Below are 18,709 nucleotides of genomic sequence, written 5' to 3' on the forward strand. Positions count from 1 at the left end.
TCTCACTTTGTCACCCTTGGTAGAGTACCATGGTGTCACAGCTCACAGCAACCTCCAGCTCTTGGGCTTAGGTGATTGTCTTGCCTCAGCCTCCGGAGTAGCTGGGACTACAGGCACCCACCACAAAGCCCAGCTATTTTCTTGTTGCAGTTTGGCCAGGGCTGGGTTTGAACCCATCACCCTCAGTATATGGGGCCGGCACCCTGTTCCCTGAGCCACAGGCGCCACTCAATTCCTTTTTTTTTTTTTTGAGACAGTCTCATGATGTCACCCTCAGTAGAGTGCTGTGGCATCACAACTCACAGCAACCTCCAACTCTGGTCTTAAGCAATTCTTTTGCCTCAGCCTCTAGTAACTGGGACTATAAATGTCTGCCACAATGCCTGGCTATGTTTTTTTCTTTTTTTTTTTTTTTTGGTCTCAGTTGTTATTGTTGTTTAGCAGGTCTGGGCCGGGCTCTAACCTGCCAGCCTCAGTGTATGTGGCTGGGGCCCTACTTACTGAGCTATAGGCACCAAGCCAGGGATCCAATTTCTAACACATGAACTTTGGGGGACACATTCAAATCATAGCAGATACCAAGTGCTTCAGAGAGTCCAAGTATGCTGAGTATAGGCAAGTAATTGGTAGTGTTGAAACTCAAAAGGCCACAATGACTGGGGCTTCTTGTGTCCACAGGCCTCTCCAACATCAACCGGACTCATCTTGATTTTCACTTCTCTGATAGAACTGCTGGTGGCATGGAGGTCCAGGAGGCCAGCCTCATGTTCTTTGTGCAGCTCCCTCTCAATACCACCAGAACTTTGAAAGTGAGAGTCCTTGTCCTAGGCCCACATGACACCAACCTCACCTTGGCTACTCAGCACCTGGAAGTGGATGCCAGTGGCTGGTACCAGCTCTCCTTGGGCCCTGAAGCTCAGGCTGCCTGCAGCCAGGGACACCTGACTCTTGAGCTGGTACCTGAAAGCCAGGTAACCCAGAGCTCATTCATCCTGGCTGAGGCTGCCCATAGGCCTTTCATAATGGCCCAGGTGAGAGTTGGGGGCAAGCACCGGGTTCGCCGACGAGGCATTGACTGCCAGGGAAGGTCCAGGATGTGCTGTCGACAAGAGTTCTTTGTGGACTTCCGTGAGATTGGCTGGCATGACTGGATTATCCAGCCTGAAGGCTATGCAATGAACTTCTGCACAGGGCAATGCCCACTGCATGTGGCAGGCATGCCTGGTATCGCTGCCTCCTTTCACACTGCAGTGCTCAATCTGCTCAAGGCCAACACAGCTGCAGGCACCTCTGGAGGGGGCTCATGCTGTGTACCCACAGCCCGGCGCCCCCTGTCTCTGCTCTACTATGACAAGGACAGCAATATTATCAAGACTGACATACCTGACATGGTGGTAGAAGCCTGTGGGTGCAGTTAGTCTGTGTGTGAGCAAACAGAAGTTTGGGTGCAGAAATTCCCCTTCTTGAGAGGAAAAAATGACCTTATTCTCTGTGCAGAGTGTAGGCTCCCTCTTCCTGAGCAACCTACAGAAATGGTCTCATCTTTGACTTGATACTTGATGAGACTTTCATTTTAATGACCTCTTCCTAGGGATAGCCTGTCCAGCTAGCTCCACCTACTCCATTCCCACTCCAGGGACTCAGACCCACCTCCAACTGTGAGCAATACCATCTGGTTCCCAGGAAGACATCCTTAGCTCACCCTTAACTGACCATAATCCACCATCCCTTCCTGCTCTTTCCATGTGATGGTCCCCATTCTAGGTTGAGTTGACCCAGCCCCTTCCCCTGATTTTCTGGATCTCGAGAGAGCTCTTCCTGGGATTCACCAAAGATTACATCACTGTTCTCCAAAGCTGAAGCTTACCTGGCTCTGAGCCTTGAGCCCCTTTCCTTCTTACTTGCCCAGGGGAGCTACAAATGCTCTCTTTGCATACTCTCATCTATTTTTTGTCCCTCTCTGTCTTTCTCTATGTCCATAGGGGCTGACTCACCTGACCTACACTGCCTTCTGGCTTCCTGATGGATTTGACTAGGGAGGACACAGGCAGGAGGCCAAAGAATAGGAGGAGACAGAGATCAGGGTATTTCTTACTCCTGCTTCCCGTGCCTAGGTGCCATAGTACCCGTGGCTGTGCTGTAGCCACCTGTAGCACCTCTCCAGTTACCTCTTTCACAGCTCCGACTTTGCCTAGGTTCTGCTATCATTGCTTCAACATTCGGGGGTCCTAATGACTCTAATGACGTGCCACCTTGCTATCCCTGGGGGTGTCTACATCCCTCGTTGGTTCTCCTAACCCTGCCTACACCTCTGTAAGTAATTCTTTCACTGTGTCCTCTCGATGAAGCAAACCCAGGTGCTGAGTAGGTCTTCTACTGCCAGGACCCTTACCTGGCACCCCAGAAGACACGGAGCCTGCCCGTCTTGCCTATTCTGCTTTCTCTTAATGTCACTATTGCATCTGTCTCACGCTTCATGCCTCTTCCTCCCCCAGGCTGCCTCTTCTTTCTGCCCTCCCTCCATCTTTTCAGAACTACCTTTGATGGTCTCATGGCTAATAAAAGATCTAGATTTTACTTGCTCCTCTCCTCCCTCTGTACTCATTCCAAAAAATGAGACAAATCAATGCTCAATCATTAAGTAAGCCAACAGTCTGTGGCCACACAAGTGGTGAGAGGCAGAGGCATACTCAGAGCTGGAACCAGCACCTCTAACTTGCCTCCTTTCACCTGCCCCCGAGAGCTATATCCGGGAGTCCCTCCTGGAAGCTGGAATTGGCAAGGATTGCTTAAATGGGACAGGGAAAAGAAGAGGAAGGCCTGGGACGAAGAGAGGGTGGCATTTGCTCTGAGACAGGTTTTCTTTAGACCTTTGCCCTTCTTTCCCCCCAGTCTCCTCCCTTTGGCTGGACAACTCTGAACGGTGAGGTCGATATTGTCTGCAGCCCAAGGCCGAGTTTGCGTAAAACCCATGTGTCCTTTGGTGAACGTGATGTCTGTGTTTGCTCAGTTTATAATCCTCTCCCGCCAGGGTAAGAGGTCCCTGAAATTGGAGCCCTAGAGGAGAAAGTCTGAAAGGACCTCCTGAGGAACTACAGATCTGAGCTGGAGGCTTCCTGAGCAACCTATGGAAGTTTCCCACCTTTGACTTGAGGAGACCTTTATCTCAGGAGAATCTGAGGTCTTCCGGTGGCTTTCCCTCTCCTTTCTGCCACTGTCACCTCCCTCTCCAATCCCCCACACTCCTGATCTAACCTGCTTTTTCTCCACCTACAGCTTTAGTCCCCAGGACCAAGACTGGGGCAAGGTAAAGTCAGCTGCTCACCTTAGGGGCAAAATTTGAAGGGGATGGCAAAAAACATCATCAATCAAGATAATAAGATTTTAATGCAATATTTCTTCAAAATCAAAATTAATGCAAAAAAGTTCACAACAAAATAGCATATTTTAAAATAAATACAGAATCAGTGTTATTCCTTTTCTTTTTTGGCTCAGCTTTTTGTAAAAAGGGGAAAGAGTGGGTCTGTCTTTTTCCAAATGTTTTCTTTCAGAGCCTCCTAGCCCCTACCTCTAGACTCCTTCAGGCTTTTCTTATTTGGGCAAGATAATCACTCCCGCTTCTTCTACTTGCTTACCCACCCCAAACCTGTTGTTGCTACCCCCAGCCCCCAACCAGGTTGGTGGTAGGGCAGGCAGTGAGGCAGATGGCTGGGGTATTTATAACCTGGGAGCACTTCTTGGGAAAACTGACTAAGATGGTAAGAGTATATTTATAGCTGAGCTCTGACGTAAGTGTCAGTAGGGAGGTAGGGCCAGGCCAGGCGCAGCAGCAAGGGAAGAGCTGGAAATTGGGGGCACCCAACCTAGAGGGCAGGGAGAGATTGGGTCAGTGATTCCCACAGCAACTTCTAATTGCTTCCCACCTACAGCTTTAGTGGCTGGCCCCTCTGTCTCCTGGCACCAATAGGTAAGCCCTCTGAGGCACCACCATGAACAAACACCTCCACTTTGAAGTTTCAGATCCCAGGGGTTAGAAGGCTGTTACTCACCAGCCCCCAACAGAGAAGGGACTGGGGCGTGGGGACATCCCTACACAGAGGCCTGGGGAGAAATGCAAGGTGGACAGGAGGGTCTAAGAGTCTCATTGCCCCTCCTCCCTTCTCCACCACGTGGTGCCCTAAGGTTCTAGGAAGAGCCTGGCACCAAGCCAGGCATCAAGCTTGAGCCATGGCATCAAGCTCCACTGCCACGTGTCATTGTGATGAGGTCTAAAACCAAAGGTAGCAGTGAGTTGGGTCCTGAGGACAGCCTCTGTTCTCTGGCAGTGGTGACAGAGAAAGGGCAGAGGATCCAGCATCTCAGTGACTCCTATAGGAGAGGCAGGGTCCCCAGAATGAGAGGTTGAGCAGTACTCCCTTGCTCCACTCCCCAGAGCAGCCCCCTTCCCTATCCCTGGGAAGCACCAGTCAGCTACTAGCCACCTGCTGTCCAGTGGCACTGTACTGCCACATGGTGGACACTGGTGGTACTGAGGCCAAGCCCTCACAGTGCAACCCCTGCCCCCGTGCCAGATCTGTCTCTCTTGACAGTGCCCAGCTAAGTAAATGAGAGGTAAATAAGGAGGAGTGACATATTTCTGAATCTTACTCACTCCCCTCCTCCCCAGCCTTTTTCCCCTCAAGCTTCTGCTTATTATTTTTTTTTTTGAGATGGAGTCTCAAGCTGTCATTCTGGGTAGAGTGCCGTGGCATCACAGCTCACAGCAATCTCAAACTCTTGGGCTTAAGCGATTCTCTTGCCTCAGCCTCCAAAGTAGCTGGGACTAAAGGTGCCCACCACAATGCCCAGCTATTTTTTTGTTGTTGTTGCAGTTGTCATTGTTGTTTTAGCTGGCCCAGGCCGAGTTCAAACCTGCCAGCCTCAGTGTATGTGGCCAGCACCCTACCCACTGAGCTATGAGTGCTGCCCCCCTCCAAGCTTCTTGAAGAGAATAGCTAGCATGAAGCTCACCTTCATGAGTCCAAGGTGGAAGGGTCTAGGCCCTTCCATTTAAAACCAGTGAGGGCTGGAGTGGTGACTCACACCTGTAATTCTAGCACTCTGGGAGGCTGAGGTGAGAGGATCCTTTGGGCTCAGGAGTTTGACACCAGCCTGAGCAAGAGTGAGACCCCTATCTATTCTAAAAATAGAAAAATTACCCAGGCATTATGGTGGGCACCTGTAGTCCTAGCTACTCAGGAAGCTGAAGCAGGGGGCTATCTTGAGCCCAGAAATTTGAGGTTACTATGAGCTTGGCAAAGGCTGTGGACAGCACTCTAGCTTGGGTGACAGAATGAGGCTCTATCTCAAACCAAAAAACAGAAAAAACAGTGAGGAAGTGTGATAAGGAGGGCTGAGACTTGAAACTAAGATTGATCTACTTTTCTCATTTTGTTCTCAAAAGCCCTTAAACCTCCCTTTTTTTTGTCCCTATTATAGAGGTCTAGGCCACCCATGCCTGTAATCCCAGCACTTTGGAAGGCTGAAGGAGGGAAGGTTGCTTCAGGCCAGAAGTCCAAGACCAGCTTAAACAACATAGTGAGATTCCCATCTCTATGAAAACAGGAAAATCAGCTGGATGTTGTCATGTATGCCTATAGTCTCAGCTCCTTAGGAGGCTGAAGCAGGAGGATTGCTTGAGCCCAGGAGTTCAAGACTGTATATAGTGAGCTACGATTGCACCACTACATTCCAGGCACTACTGAGCAACTGTGGCACTACTTCTAGAATGTCCCCAATCTAGGCAACTCTTCCCTTTAAAGAGAAACAGCAGCTAGGTGTGGGCCTTTCCAAGCCATAGGCCTCTACCAGCCTTGGTGGACTTCGCTCTGAGGAATGTTGCATCACCACCACCACCACTTCTCTGGGTTTCCCCAGACATCACAGAACACGTCCCCTGCCCCCACTTGCTCTGGCCCTCTTCCAGGTGCTCCAGTCCAGTTGGACTCTGGGCAGCCAGCGCAGCCAGGGTCAGGGAGTGACTTCCATGCCTCGTGGCACTGCCACCTGGGCCTGAGCAAGAGGGCTCTGTTTTCTAACTGTGTCCCCCCCACACACCAATTCCTAACTCCTGTCCTAGTCCCAGTGCTAGCAATTAAGAGAGCACAATTCTCCTTCTGGCCAAGAGGCCCTAGGGAAATAACCACTGGAACTCACAGCTGCCTCATAGAAACTGCTACAGTAGTGGGCAAGTTAGAAAGACTGGAGATATGGCAGAAAATTGCCCTTCCCCACCTGGCTCATGTGGAGTTCCCTCCCCCAGTCCCAGGCCTTGGGGACTAAGCATGTGAAATCATCCTCTTTCTTGCATCATGTGTCCACACTGCCCCCCCTCATACCCCTACCTCAAGCCCAGTCATCATGGCCAAATGGTGAAACCGGAGCTGGGTGGGGAGGACCTCCACCCCCTGCAGGGACTTGATGAGCAGCACAGCTGGCCAATCCTGGAGCTCAGAGGGTAGGTCAGTCTCCTGACCATTAGGTTAGGGAGCCCCCAGCAGTTGGCTCTAAAGAGGCCCCAGGTCAGTAGGCAGACATGAGCTGTGAGGGTCAAACACAGCTACCCATCAGATGATCTACTTTCAGCCTTCCTGAGTGCCAGGCTATAGAAGACAGGTGGCCCTAACCTTGGCCAAGGGTAGGTGTGGCACTCGTGTCTGCTGCCACTGTGCCCTCATTGGCTCTCACGCAATCAGACTCAACAGATGGAGCAACTGCCATCCAAGGCTCCTGACCCAGGGCAGTTCACCAGGAGCATGGGCCTCCCTGATGTCCGGCTCTCACTGGTACTGCTGTGGGTGGTGGTGTGGGCACAAGGGGCAGGATCCGTGTGTCCCTCCTGTGGTGGCCCCACCCTGGCACCCCAAGCAGAGCGAGCTCTGGTGCTGGAGCTAGCCAAGCAGCAAATCCTGGAGGGGCTGCAGCTGACCAATCGCCCCAGAATAACTCGTCCTCCACCCCAGGCAGCGCTGACCAGAGCCCTTCGGAGACTACAGCTGGGGAGTGTGGCTGCAGGGAATGGGGAGGAGGTCATCAGCTTTGCTACCAGCACAGGTAGGTGAGGGTGAGAGAGACAGGCAGAGAACAGACAGGGAAAGGAAGGAAGAAGGGGAGACTGGCAGAAGATGCAGAGAGAGTGGGGTGTGGCAGGAGAAGGAGTTGGGTCAAGGATTGGTTGCAGAGAACACAAGGCAGACCCTGTTTTTCCTAAAGGTGGGTGTGAGGGAGAGCTACGGGCAGGGTTTGGGGGAGTCTCAGAGGGGAGCTCTATCTCTGCTTACATTTCTCTTTCCCTTCTCCATCTTTTGGGCAGATTCCTCTACTTCAGCCTGCAGCTCCATGCTCACCTTCCACCTGTCCACTCCTCAGTTCCACCACCTGTACCACGCCCGCCTCTGGCTGCACGTGCTGCCCACCCTTCCTAGTACTCTTTACTTGAGGATCTCCAGATGGGACTCCAGGAGGAGACACCACCGAGGGTCCCGCACCTTCCTGGCTGACCACCAAATGACTACTCCGGGCTGGCATGCCCTGACGCTGCCCTCTAGTGGCTTGAGGGGTGAGGAGTCTGGTGTCTTGAAACTCCAGTTGGATTGCAGACCCCTAGAAGACAACAGCACAGTTGCTGAACCACTGAGATGGCTCCTGGACACAGCCGGACACCATCGGCCCTTCCTGGAGCTTAAGATAAGGGCCAATGACCCTGGAGCAGGCCGGGCCAGGAGGAGGACCCCCACCTGTGAGCCTGGGAACCCCTTATGTTGTAGGCGAGACCATTACGTAGACTTCCAGGAGCTGGGATGGCGGGACTGGATCCTGCAGCCCGAGGGGTACCAGCTGAATTACTGCAGTGGGCAGTGCCCCCCGCACCTGGCTGGCAGCCCGGGCATTGCTGCCTCTTTCCATTCTGCCGTCTTCAGCCTCCTCAAAGCCAATAATCCTTGGCCTGCCAGTACCTCCTGCTGTGTCCCCACTGCTCGAAGGCCTCTCTCTCTCCTCTACCTTGATCACAATGGCAATGTGGTCAAGACAGATGTGCCAGATATGGTGGTGGAGGCCTGTGGCTGCAGCTAGCAAGGCAACTTTGGGATATGAAGTGAAGAGATCAAGTTGAGGGTTCTCAAGCAAAGGGCATCTGTGGCTGGAGGCATCAGATTCCTGATCCACACCCCCACCCAATAGCTACCTGACAGTATGACTGGGTCAACCCCATGGGACCTAAATCGTCACTTTCTCGTTCCAGACACTGGCTTATTCTAGGCTGGTTAATGTGTGGGGAGATGGGTAAAGTGTTTCCTCTAAAGGAGTATACCCAGAAAGCATGGTTTCCTACCCTAAGTCCTATGAGAAGATGATAGGGCTAGGGAAGGAGGGAGAGGAGGAGAATACAGAGAAAAATTACTTAGTCTCTCCCAAGGAGAGAGAGAAAGTCCTCAAGTGAGAGGAAGAAAAGCAGAGAGGACATCACAGGCTGTGGCAAGGCAAACCGGCTGGCCCAGGGTGAGGACTTGTGGAAGTGCTTTAATAGAAGGCCAAGGGGGAATGGGCAGGGTGCTGAGGGAAGATGTTTAGGACAGCCCCAGAAGTGGGAGTCTAGAGAGAGGATGCTAAGCCTAAGAAGTCCCCTGGTCTTTCAGAGGAACAAGACCTACTGGGGAGACAAGCATTTATATTCTCTTTTGTGTGTGTGTAAAAAAGGTGTTTGTCTCACACAATTGGTCTATCTCACACAATTAGCTGACTACATAGCGTTTATACTTTCTTAATAAAATGAGAATGAAAATCAACAAGTGTGGATTATAAAGATGGGTTAGGGTGATAGTCTTGAGTAACAGTTCTCAAAATGTGGTCTGGGGACCTCTGAGAGATCCCTGAGACCCTTTCAGGGGTGTCTACAAATTCAAAGTTGTTTTTATAATAATACTAAGATGCTATTTGCCCTTTTAATTCTATTTCCAATTTGTATGGTGGAGTTTTCCAGAGGCTACACAGCATGTGATTACATCATCTAACATCATTGTTAATGGAATGTGTGCTTGAGTATTCTTGTCTTACCATTTTTTCAGTTTTAAATTCTTTTTAGCCAGGGCTGGGTTTGAACCTGCCACCTCAGGTATTTGGGGCCAATGCCCCACTCCTCTGAGCCGCAGGCGCCACCCAGTTTTAAATTCTTAATATGATGAACTGATAGATACAAATCATATAAACAAAAAGCTCAAAATTGTATAGAGTATATATGGGTCTCAGAACCAAAACCTTTGAGTATTACTGATCTACAGAACCAAGTGGGGAGAAAAAATTAGCATATTCTTTTTTTTTTTTTTTTTTTTTTGTCAAGACAGAGTTCCACCCTGTGCCCTGAGCAGAGGGCAGTGGCGTCGGAGCTCACTGCAACCTCAGACTCCGGCTGCAGGCATCCTGCTGCCTCAGCCTCCAAAGCCGCTGGGATTACAGGCACTCGCCACAGCGCCCGGCTGGGTTTTTCCATTTTTTTTTAATGAGTCGGGGGTCTCACTTTCGCTCAGGCAAGTCTTGAACTCCTGAGTTCGAGCAATCCTCCCTCCTCAGCCTCCCACAGTGCTGGCGTGAGCCACCGCACCGGGCAAAAATAGCATATTCTAAGAGCTCCTCTTGCCCAGAGCCGGTAGTCCCAGTTACTTGGGAGGCTAAGGTGGGAGGATTGCTTCAAATCAGGAGTTCAAAGTTATAGTACACTAGGATCACACCTGGGATAGCCACTGGACTTCAGCCTGGGCAATATGGAAAGATCCCATCTCTAAAAATAAGTGAATTAATTAAAGAGCTCCTCTGAAGCAAGGGGCATGAGGCTGGGACAGGAGCATGTGTAGGGTACCTTCTTTTTCAGTGACCATTTCAGTGACTGCGCTGGGACCTAAGCCTCTGGGTCCCAGATCTTAAGCTAACTTCACCTTTTCTTCTCCCCCATGACCTGCAGACTGAACAGTTAACCTTCCAAGCCCAAGGAGGTGGTCCTTGGAAGCAGAGCTAGGATACACGAGATCTGTCTGAGGGGGCAGCAGGAAGGGGAAGGGGCTCCTTTCTCCCACCATGCTTTCGCCATTTTTTTCAAGAAAGAGAGACTGAAATAGCTGCCCCTTCCCCAATATCTGGTCACCATAGCAACACAAATCTAAAGGGACAAGGCACTTCTCTGTCAGGCACTACCTCTCGGCACTAGCGTACTCTTGCCAGTGTGCCTCTCCGTTTCTCTGGGCTCACACACATTTCACTCCCTGAACTCCTAATCTGGCTTCAGTAAGGGAACCTGTCAAGACTCCTTCGCCTGGACTTCGGGAGGTGTCTTGTACCAAAATGGCCAGCAGAGGGAGTAGAAAGCCTTGCTGAGCAGCGGAAAGGGAACCTGCAGTGCAGAGGTACAGAGGCGGCCGTAGTCTTCAGAAATTCCAGATGGAGAGAGGAGATGGAAAGGCTTTAGATCTAGGGTTCCTTAGTGACTTTGTGAACACACACCCTGCACTCAGCCTCAGCCGCTCCTCCTCTTTCTTATGTTCCATAGAGCTCTCACCTTCCACCAGAACCCCCAGTCCCTCAACTCCATTTGCCCCAAACCCCAGTTCTGTCCCAGCCCCTCTAAATTCCATCCGAAGGAGGCCAGCAGATAAACCACAGGATGGCCAAATGCTCAGTTAGCACCAATCAGAATCGACTGCCCTACTTACGATATTATCTTTCTCTGACGAACTCTCCCCTCGTCTCCCCTTCTTCGGCAATATTTTCCTCAATCTGTTTTTCTGGTTCTGGTCCAGGGTCTCTTTGGGGACACCCGATCCAAGGATCCATGCCGGGATTTACTGCTCACCAACAGCAGCATGTTCAGCGGGAGGGGGGGAGGCAGTACAGGGTCCCTCAAGGGAGGGGGAGGATCCTGGGGGTCCTAGGGGTGCAATAAGCCTGGCACCCCCTCTCTCCCTTGCAGCTACCCCGCCTCATCATCCAGAAGGACAAGAGGGAGGGAAATAGGAGGGAGGTGAGGGGCGAGCGGGAAGAGCGGTGGCGCGCCAGCGGCTGGAGCGAGAAAAAGTTTTTGCAAAAGGAAAAAAAAGTTTGCGCTTCTCGCGGGTGGTCCGGGCTTGCGGCCCGGAGGGTTGGGCCGGCGGGAGGGCTGGGGGCCAGGTTGGGGGGGGTGGGGGTGGCATTGAGGCTGTGCTGCCGTGGCCCTGTCCGCCCCCCCTCCCCACCGCACACCCCCCAGCCCAGACTCCAGCCCTGGACCGCGCATCCCAAGCTCAGCGCCCAGACAGAGGTGAGAAGGGGGGTAGGCGGGGGACCACCTGGTAGCGGTGGGGGAGGGGACCTGAGGGGACTTTCGGCTTCCGAGGGACTCATCCCAGCCCCCGGGGCACAGAGGCAAAATGTGGGTGGGAGAAAGTGGAGTGAGATAGTAGAAAGTTCGGAGGATTTTTCGTTTGTATCTTTCTCTGTGTCTTCTCTCTCTTTTTTTTTTTGACAGTCTGTGTATCTCTGTGTCAGGCAACCGTGAGTCCCTTTGTCTGTTTCTGCTTCTTCTACGTATTTGAAACTTCTCACTTTCTCGAGATTGAGCCACAGAGGCTGGAGGGAAGGCTAGTTGGAAATCTGCGGGGTAAAGAGGGATCTTCAGGTGTGTCTCTGAGCACCGGGCAGGAAGACTTCAGTTTTCTGAAAGGAGGGGACCTCGTAGGAGGGAGCTCCAGGTGGGGTGGGGACGGGTGTGTGCGTGAGGCAACAGAACCACTGGCCACAAGCTTGGCTAGAACCCCTGACCTGTCTTGTGACAGATGTACCCACAGATGCATGTGTTTAGGGGCAAAGAAGTGTCTTCTAGACGAGGAAGGGGGCGGAGGGGCTGTCCAAGGTCTAGTCTAGGCCCTAGAGTGACCGAAAGGAATTTTGGACATCGTAGTCGCAAAGGCTAACGGATGGGCGCTGAGGAGGAACTGGGGAAACCTAGTCTTGACCCTCTGACCTCTGGACCACCAGGGCAGCTGGAGCCAGCCGCAGGGAGACCCCTACTGGGGCTAGGCGGGACCATTGGCCCCTGCTAGCTTGTGTATCCCCGTTGGCCCCCCGCCCAAACGGGAGCTGGGGACCGAGGCCCCTCCTCTGGCTCAGACCACCCTGCCTGCCCTTGGTCCCCGCTCTGAATCCTCTTTCAGGCCTCGTGACCCCGAAACAATCAGCTAGCTTTGGGGACAGGATTAAGTAAAGGCTGAGGACTGAAGGTTTTAGGGGGCTGAGAACTGGGGTCTCCACAGGGAAGGTCTTGACGGTCGGGTAGAAGGAGAAGATGGGCGGTTTCCCAGGAGAGCCGTAAGGGCCGGAATAAGGGTGGTTTTCCCTAGGGGGGCGGGGTCCAAAGACCTCCTCCCCATTATCTCCCCGGCATCCCCACCTGACTGCTCAGCCCCCGCCCTTGACGTCACTAGGGGGTTCCCGGGGGTCTGGAAGGGTTAACCCTTGAGCAGCCGGCTGGGATACCCTTAACTGACTAAGGTGTTCTGGCCCCTCCTCCTCGTACACGCCTTATTATATTTACCCTGTCACTTTCTCTTCCTTGTAGTTTACAAATTCTTCTTTCTTTTACACCCCACCACTAGGACCCCTACCCTCTAATAGTGCCCCCCAGGGCCGTTGCCTGCTTTCCAGATGCTCTGAGGGGAGGAGGCAAGAATGTGTCCCGCCTCTCCCCGCCTCCCACCACGGCTCGCTGGACTGGGCTCCCGAGGCGGGCGGGGGAAGCGGAGCCGTCTGTAGCCAGAGCCTGCGGCGGCGACTTGGGTGGGCCAAGCAGGCACGGGGGCGGGGAAGGCGGGACCGGGAGAAGGGGGGCGGAGCCGACTCCAGGGAGTTGGGGAGCGGGGGTGCGAGGATTCAGGAAAACAGGGAGACACCGATAATTGAGTGCTCTGGCAGGGGAACCCTAGAGTTCCCTGTACCATCCTGCGCTTTCACTCACACCCCAGAAAAACTTTTCTGAAGCTGGAAACGTTGGCGACATTTTTCTTTTACTAGTGAAGGGGAGTCATGGGTGAGCTGTGGCACCGGTAGGCGTGGAGGGATGTCGCCCCATTTTCACCGAGGCTTCTCGGAGGCTGGGCCGCGGGGCAGGCAGATGAGTAGGCAAATTTGGGGGAGGCTAGTGTTTAGGGGGTTCGTTTACAAGCCCGCCTCCTTCCCCTGGGTGAGTCATAGAGGAAGGAGGAGGGAGAAGTGTCCCCCCCCATCCAGCTGCCAACCAGCTGTGCCCCCCGCCCCCAACATGAGTGCCAAGGTCGAGTTGGGAGGTCTTGGATGCGGACTTCGGCTGGGAAAGGAGTAGTTAGGCAGGGTACAGCCGAGGCAGCTCGGGCAGGGTTGTGGGGTCCGGGTTCCGCTCCCCATCTTACCCCGCCCTTGCCCTAAATCCCAGCATCCCGGGATCACCCACCGCGCCGGCCGGCCCGCTCCTGGTGGTTCTTCACCCCACCCCGCCCCACCCCATCCTCGCTCCTGGGAGACCGGAAAACCCGGGATGGATTTCAATTGGAGTCTGAGAAGAGAAAGGGACAGTAGTACCCTCTCCTTCCTCGCTATTACTTTTTAATAGCTGATGACTTTGTTTTTTCACTCTCAAAGGCTTTCCTCATAGTCCCTTTCCTGGTCCTCCCAAAACAGAGCCCCAAAGGGTTAGGTGGTCCTGGATTCAAACTACCCCAGAAAACACCAACTTTCATCCTTTGTGCCCAACAGACCTGGGAGACTCCCCTCCAGAAACCCACCTTCTGCCACAGTCGTCTGCCCAAGAGAAGCAGGCAAATCGCTCGCACGCGCTCCTGGCCCGCAAGCCTCTCTGTGGGCTGTGGCGAGTGCTCCCTCTGCTGGACACTGTAGCGATTGTAGATGGGCTGTCTGGGGCAGGGGCAAACAAGAGAAAGGGGCCCAGCCCTTGGAAGTCAGATTTGCCACGTGAGTTCCCCATCCCACTCCTCAAAGCCGGCCATGGTCAGAACAAGACAAAGTAGAGGTCCATGGCATTAAGGTCATTTGCAATTCACATAGGCACAATTTGTTCATAACACTCCTGCCAACACATGCACACAGAACACTTGGCAAAGCCCCTGTCCAGTTTCCAAAAAGATCTTGTAGACTACAAGACTGTCTGCCTCTGCCTCCGTGGAGTGTCTCTCCTTACCCTGTCCCTGCCTGAGTGATGCTCTTTTCAAGTTGATTTCCATGGCAGATATCTTAAAGGGCCTGGAGGCACAGGGCAAGAAGTGCTGCCCAGGATTCTGTGCCTGAGATTGTCATCTGACCTTCCCTATTTTCCTCCACCTTTATGACTTGCAGGTCCTCCTTCCCCTTCTGCAGTGTCCCCATACCTTCGTCCAAGACACCATGTTCAACTCGATGACCCCTCCACCAGTCAGTAGCTATGGCGAGCCCTGCTGTATCCGGCCCCTCCCCAATCAGGGAGCCCCGAGCATGGGGACAGAAGGTTAGTACAGATATTAATCCCTGTGCCTTGAGAACTCAGCAGATCTCTCACTCAGCCCCAGGATCTCTCTCCCAGCTGCACGCCCCCCATGCCAATTTCCCATATACAAGATGATTTGATGCCCCATATCAGATAGGCTTGGAAACTGGGATCAAGTCTTGTCTAGGTTTTAAGGTGAGGCTTGTGTTCTCCATTCCTGTCTCCTAGTCCAGCTTTCTCTCTTTTCTAGGACTGTCTGGTCTGCCCTTCTGCCACCAAGCCAACCTCTTGTCCAGCCCCCATAGTTACGGGCCAGCCAGAGAGACCAACAGCTGCACTGAGGGTGAGGCCTCCAGCAACATCTCTTCCTTCTCTGCCCCTCTGGAACTTGTTTGAAGGAGATAGTGGAAGGGCAGGGGATCTAACTTGGAGGAGGGAATGCTTAGAAATGTGAGGAGTCAGAGTACTGTCAGGAGGTCACACAGAATCGTAGGGCAGTGCAGAATCAAGTATCTTTTTCTTTATCTTTTTTTTTCTGAGAGTGAGAACCCCTAGGTTGCAAAGATGGAGAGAAGGCCCCTTTACTACATCTATCTGCCCTGTCTCTGCCTCAGGCCCACTTTTTCCTCCTCCCCGGAGTGGAGTCAAGTTAACCAAGAAACGGGCACTCTCCATCTCACCTCTGTCGGATGCCAGCCTGGACCTGCAGACAGTTATCCGTACCTCGCCCAGCTCCCTGGTGGCCTTCATCAACTCACGCTGCACATCTCCAGGAGGCTCCTATGGCCATCTGTCCATTGGCACCATGAGGTGCAGGCAACCTGGGGCTAAGAGGCCCCTAAAGCTCCTACCAAACCTCCTTAGAAGCCGAAAGCCTTCCAAACCTCATGTTCCAATTTGAATCCTGACCACTTCAAAGGCATTAAAACCCTCCTCAGTACTTCCCTAGGACTCCCTCAACCACTTCAAATACCAGATCTTCCAGAAACCCTTCAAATAGCCTATCCCCTCCTGAGACTTTGATAGTCTTAAATAACTGCCTCTTCTCCTCCTCCTTAGCCCATCTTTGGGATTCCCATCCCAGATGAATCACCAAAAAGGGACCTCACCTTCCTTCAGGATCCAGCCCTGTGGTCCCCATGACTCTGTCCGGGGTGGGATGATGCCTCATCCTCAGTCCCGGGGACCCCTCCCAACTTGCCAGGTGAGAATCCCATATGGCTGATTTCCCTCAGTTTGGGTGGGTGGGGGTTGGATTTTATAAGGGAAAGGAAGGACAAGGGATAAAAAAGTTTTTGGTACAGAGAAGTAGAGGTGTGGGTTCTGGGGTTTACTCCTTGGGGTTGAATCAGACACTTCCAAGTGGGATCACACCTTTTGCCCATCCCTTCACCAGTCTGAGGAGGAAGTCCCTTCCAAACTCAGGGGTTCCAGCTGCTGGGATGGGCACTTAGGGCAGGAAGGCCTAGCTGGGCTCCCTCTTCCTCCTGCCCACTCCTTTACTCATCACCCTCACCTCTTTCCCTGGGGAAGCTGAAGTCTGAGCTGGACATGCTGGTTGGCAAGTGCCCGGAAGAGCCCTTGGAAGGCGATATGTCCAGCCCCAACTCCACTGGCACACAAGTAAGGTGATGGGTGGGGGCTTTACCTCTGGGACCTGAACAAAACAAGAGCTGTTACCCAAGTGAGCCTAAGATTGCCTCTCCTGCCCTAGGATCCCCTGTTGGGGATGCTAGATGGGCGAGAGGACCTCGAGAGAGAGGACAAGCCTGAGCCTGAATCTGTATATGAGACTGACTGCCGCTGGGATGGATGCAGCCAGGAATTTGACTCTCAGGAGCAGCTGGTGCACGTGAGCTTGAGTGACAGGAATGGCTGGCTGGGGCCTGTAGGAGATTCCGAGTGGGACATTGCAGAATCTGGCTAAGGACAGGTCAGAGAAGACTGAGGTTGAATGGTCAGTCAAACAGGAGAAGCTCAGAAGTTGTAGTTGCCTTAGAGAGCTGGAAGAATGGAGACCTGGGGTATGATGTTCTTTCTGCCTCTTCCTCAGTGAGGAGGAACCAAGGAGGAGCCCTGGGCGTTGAGGGGAAGTTCTGTTCTGGGTCGCTGGTGCATAGAGGAGCCCTTGAAGACCCTCTGCATTTTTTCCCTCAGCACATCAACAGCGAGCACATCCATGGGGAGCGGAAGGAATTTGTTTGCCACTGGGGGGGCTGTTCCAGGGAGCTGAGGCCCTTCAAAGCCCAGTATATGCTGGTGGTGCACATGCGCAGACACACGGGTGAAAAGCCACATAAGTGCACGGTAAGGCACCCACTTCCCGGTCCCAGAGTTTCTCCTTAAACTAGGGTTCCCCATCAAAGTAGGGCAAGGCAGACTTGCCTTTGTAGGTCCTTTCCTCCATAAACAATTATTAAAAATGACATTTTTATGACCGTGCCTATAGCTCAGTGGGTAGGGCATCAGCCACATACACCAAGGCTGGCAGGTTCGAACCCAACCTAGGCCAGCTAAACTCAACAATGACAACTGCAACAAAAAAATAGCTAGGCATTGTGGCCAGTGCCTATAGTCCCAGCTACTTAGGATGCTGATGCAAGAGAATCGCTTAAGCTCAAGAGTTTGAGGTTGCTGTGAGTTGTGACGCCATGGCACTCTACCCAGGGTGACATAGTGAGACTCTGTCTCAAAAAAAAAAAAAAAAATTGGGGGCTCGGAGCCTGTGGGTTAAGCGGTTAAGGTGCCAGCCACATAAGCCTGAGCTGGCAGGTGTGAATCCAGCCCGGGGCCCGCCAAACAACAATGACTGCTGCAACCAAAAAATAGCCAGGCATTGTGGCAGGTGCCTGTGGTCCCAGCTACTTGGGAGGCAGAGGCAGGAAAATTGCTTGAGTCCAGGAGTTGGAGGTTGCTGTGAGCTGTGATGCTACGGCGCTCTACCCAGGGCAACAGCTTGAGGCTCTGTCTCAAAAAGAAAAAAAAAAAAATTAGGGCAGTGCCTGTGGCTCAGTGGGTAGGATACCAGCCCCATATACCAAGGGTGGCGGGTTCAGGCCTGGCCTCAGCCAAATTGCAACAGAAAAATAGCCAGGCATTGTGGCGGGTACCTGTAGTCCCAGCTACTCAGGAGGCTGAGGCAGTAGAATCGCCTAAGCTCAGGAGTTGGAGGTTGCTGTGAGCTGTGTGATGCAATGGCACTCTACTGAGGGTGATAAAGTGAAACTCTGTCTCTACCAAAAAAAAAATTATATTTTTATGACTGTTAGCAAAAAGGTGAACATATTGACTGAACATTTTCTTGGATCTCATTTGATTTTTTTTTTTTTGAGACAAGTCTCACTCTGTCACCTGGGCAGAGTACCCGAGTGTCATCCTTGCTCACAGTCTCAAACTCCTCAGCTCAAGTGATCCTCTTGCTTCAGCCTCCTCAGTAGCCAGAACTATAGGTGCCCACCACCACACCTGGCTAGTTTTCTCTTTTTCTTTTTTGTTTTTTGAGGCAGAGTCTCACTTTATCACCCTTGGTAGAGTGCTGTGACTCTTAGCTCACAGCAACTTCAAACTTTGGGGCTCAATGATTCTCTTGCCTGAGCTTCTCAAGAAGCTGGGACTACAGGTTCCCACCACAATGCCCAGCTTTTTTTTTTTTTTTTTTTTGCTGTTTTTGGCCGGGGCTGGGTTTGAACCTGTCACCTCCAGCATATCAGGCCAACACCCAACTCCTCTGAGCCATAGGTGCTTCCCAATGCCCAGCTATTTTTATTTTTTAATTTTTTTTTTTTTGAGACAGAGCCTTAAGCTTTCCCTCTGGGTAAAGTGCTGTGGCTTCACAGCTCACAGCAACCTCCAACTCCTGGGCTCAAGCGAGTCTCCTGCTTCAGCCTCCCAAGTAGCTGGGACCACAGGCGCCACCACAACGCCTGGCTATTTTTTGGTTGCAGCTGTCATTGTTATTTGGCGGGCCTGAGCTGGATTTGAACCCACCACCTTAGGTGTATGTGGCTGGCGCCTTAGCCACTTGAGCCACAGGTGCTGAGCCTATTTTTTATTTATTTATTTATTTTTTTTTTGAGACAGATCCTCAAGCTGAGCCCCTGGGTAGACTGCCATGGCTTCACTGCTCACAGGAACCTCCAACTCCTGGGCTCAAGCGAGTCTCCTGCCTCAGCCTCCCAAGTAGCTGGGACCACAGGC

General features: G+C 52.5%; 3 protein-coding genes across 5 annotated transcripts in view; all 3 read left to right on the plus strand.

The window, feature by feature from the left end:
* Positions 1–3,480, plus strand: part of INHBC (inhibin beta C subunit) — a 17,540-nt gene extending 14,060 nt beyond the window's left edge. Inside the window, exon 2 of the mRNA XM_003790562.3 lies at positions 679–3,480. Within this exon, the coding sequence (XP_003790610.1) occupies positions 679–1,418 (740 nt within the window). The 3' untranslated portion in view covers positions 1,419–3,480. The remainder of the gene's footprint in view (positions 1–678) is intronic.
* Positions 3,481–5,554: 2,074 nt separating this feature from the next.
* INHBE (inhibin beta E subunit) lies at positions 5,555–8,825 on the plus strand. The gene is made up of 2 exons (XM_003790563.3): positions 5,555–7,092; positions 7,352–8,825. The coding sequence occupies exons 1-2, from the start codon at positions 6,744–6,746 to the stop codon at positions 8,110–8,112; spliced, it is 1,110 nt and encodes a 369-aa protein (XP_003790611.1). The 5' UTR covers positions 5,555–6,743; the 3' UTR covers positions 8,113–8,825.
* A 2,437-nt stretch (positions 8,826–11,262) lies between these two features.
* GLI1 (GLI family zinc finger 1) overlaps positions 11,263–18,709 on the plus strand; it is a 13,974-nt gene continuing 6,527 nt past the window's right edge. The window contains exons 1-8 of one of the 3 annotated variants that reach the window (XM_003790564.2): positions 11,279–11,323; positions 14,407–14,533; positions 14,763–14,855; positions 15,127–15,322; positions 15,572–15,716; positions 16,046–16,135; positions 16,227–16,364; positions 16,670–16,819. In XM_003790564.2, coding sequence (XP_003790612.1) covers positions 14,434–14,533; positions 14,763–14,855; positions 15,127–15,322; positions 15,572–15,716; positions 16,046–16,135; positions 16,227–16,364; positions 16,670–16,819 — 912 coding nt within the window. In that variant the 5' untranslated portion in view covers positions 11,279–11,323; positions 14,407–14,433. Of the gene's footprint in view, positions 11,324–14,406; positions 14,534–14,762; positions 14,856–15,126; positions 15,323–15,571; positions 15,717–16,045; positions 16,136–16,226; positions 16,365–16,669; positions 16,820–18,709 lie in introns of all 3 variants that reach the window. The other 2 variants (XM_003790565.1, XM_003790566.1) reach the window with 2 other exon arrangements.

Source organism: Otolemur garnettii, unplaced genomic scaffold (assembly GCF_000181295.1).
Source record: "Otolemur garnettii isolate 467f Iridium unplaced genomic scaffold, OtoGar3 scaffold00043, whole genome shotgun sequence".
In the NCBI taxonomy this organism is placed as follows: Eukaryota; Metazoa; Chordata; class Mammalia; order Primates; family Galagidae; genus Otolemur; species Otolemur garnettii.

What these genes read in the sequence shown, in the direction of transcription:
- INHBE (XM_003790563.3), top strand. Translation starts at nt 6,744, where the DNA reads ATGGAGCAACTGCCATCCAAGGCTCCTGACCCAGGGCAGTTCACCAGG. An exon ending in CAGCTTTGCTACCAGCACAG is followed by an intron (nt 7,093 to 7,351) that starts GTAGGTGAGGGT and finishes TCTTTTGGGCAG; the next exon opens with ATTCCTCTACTTCAGCCTGC.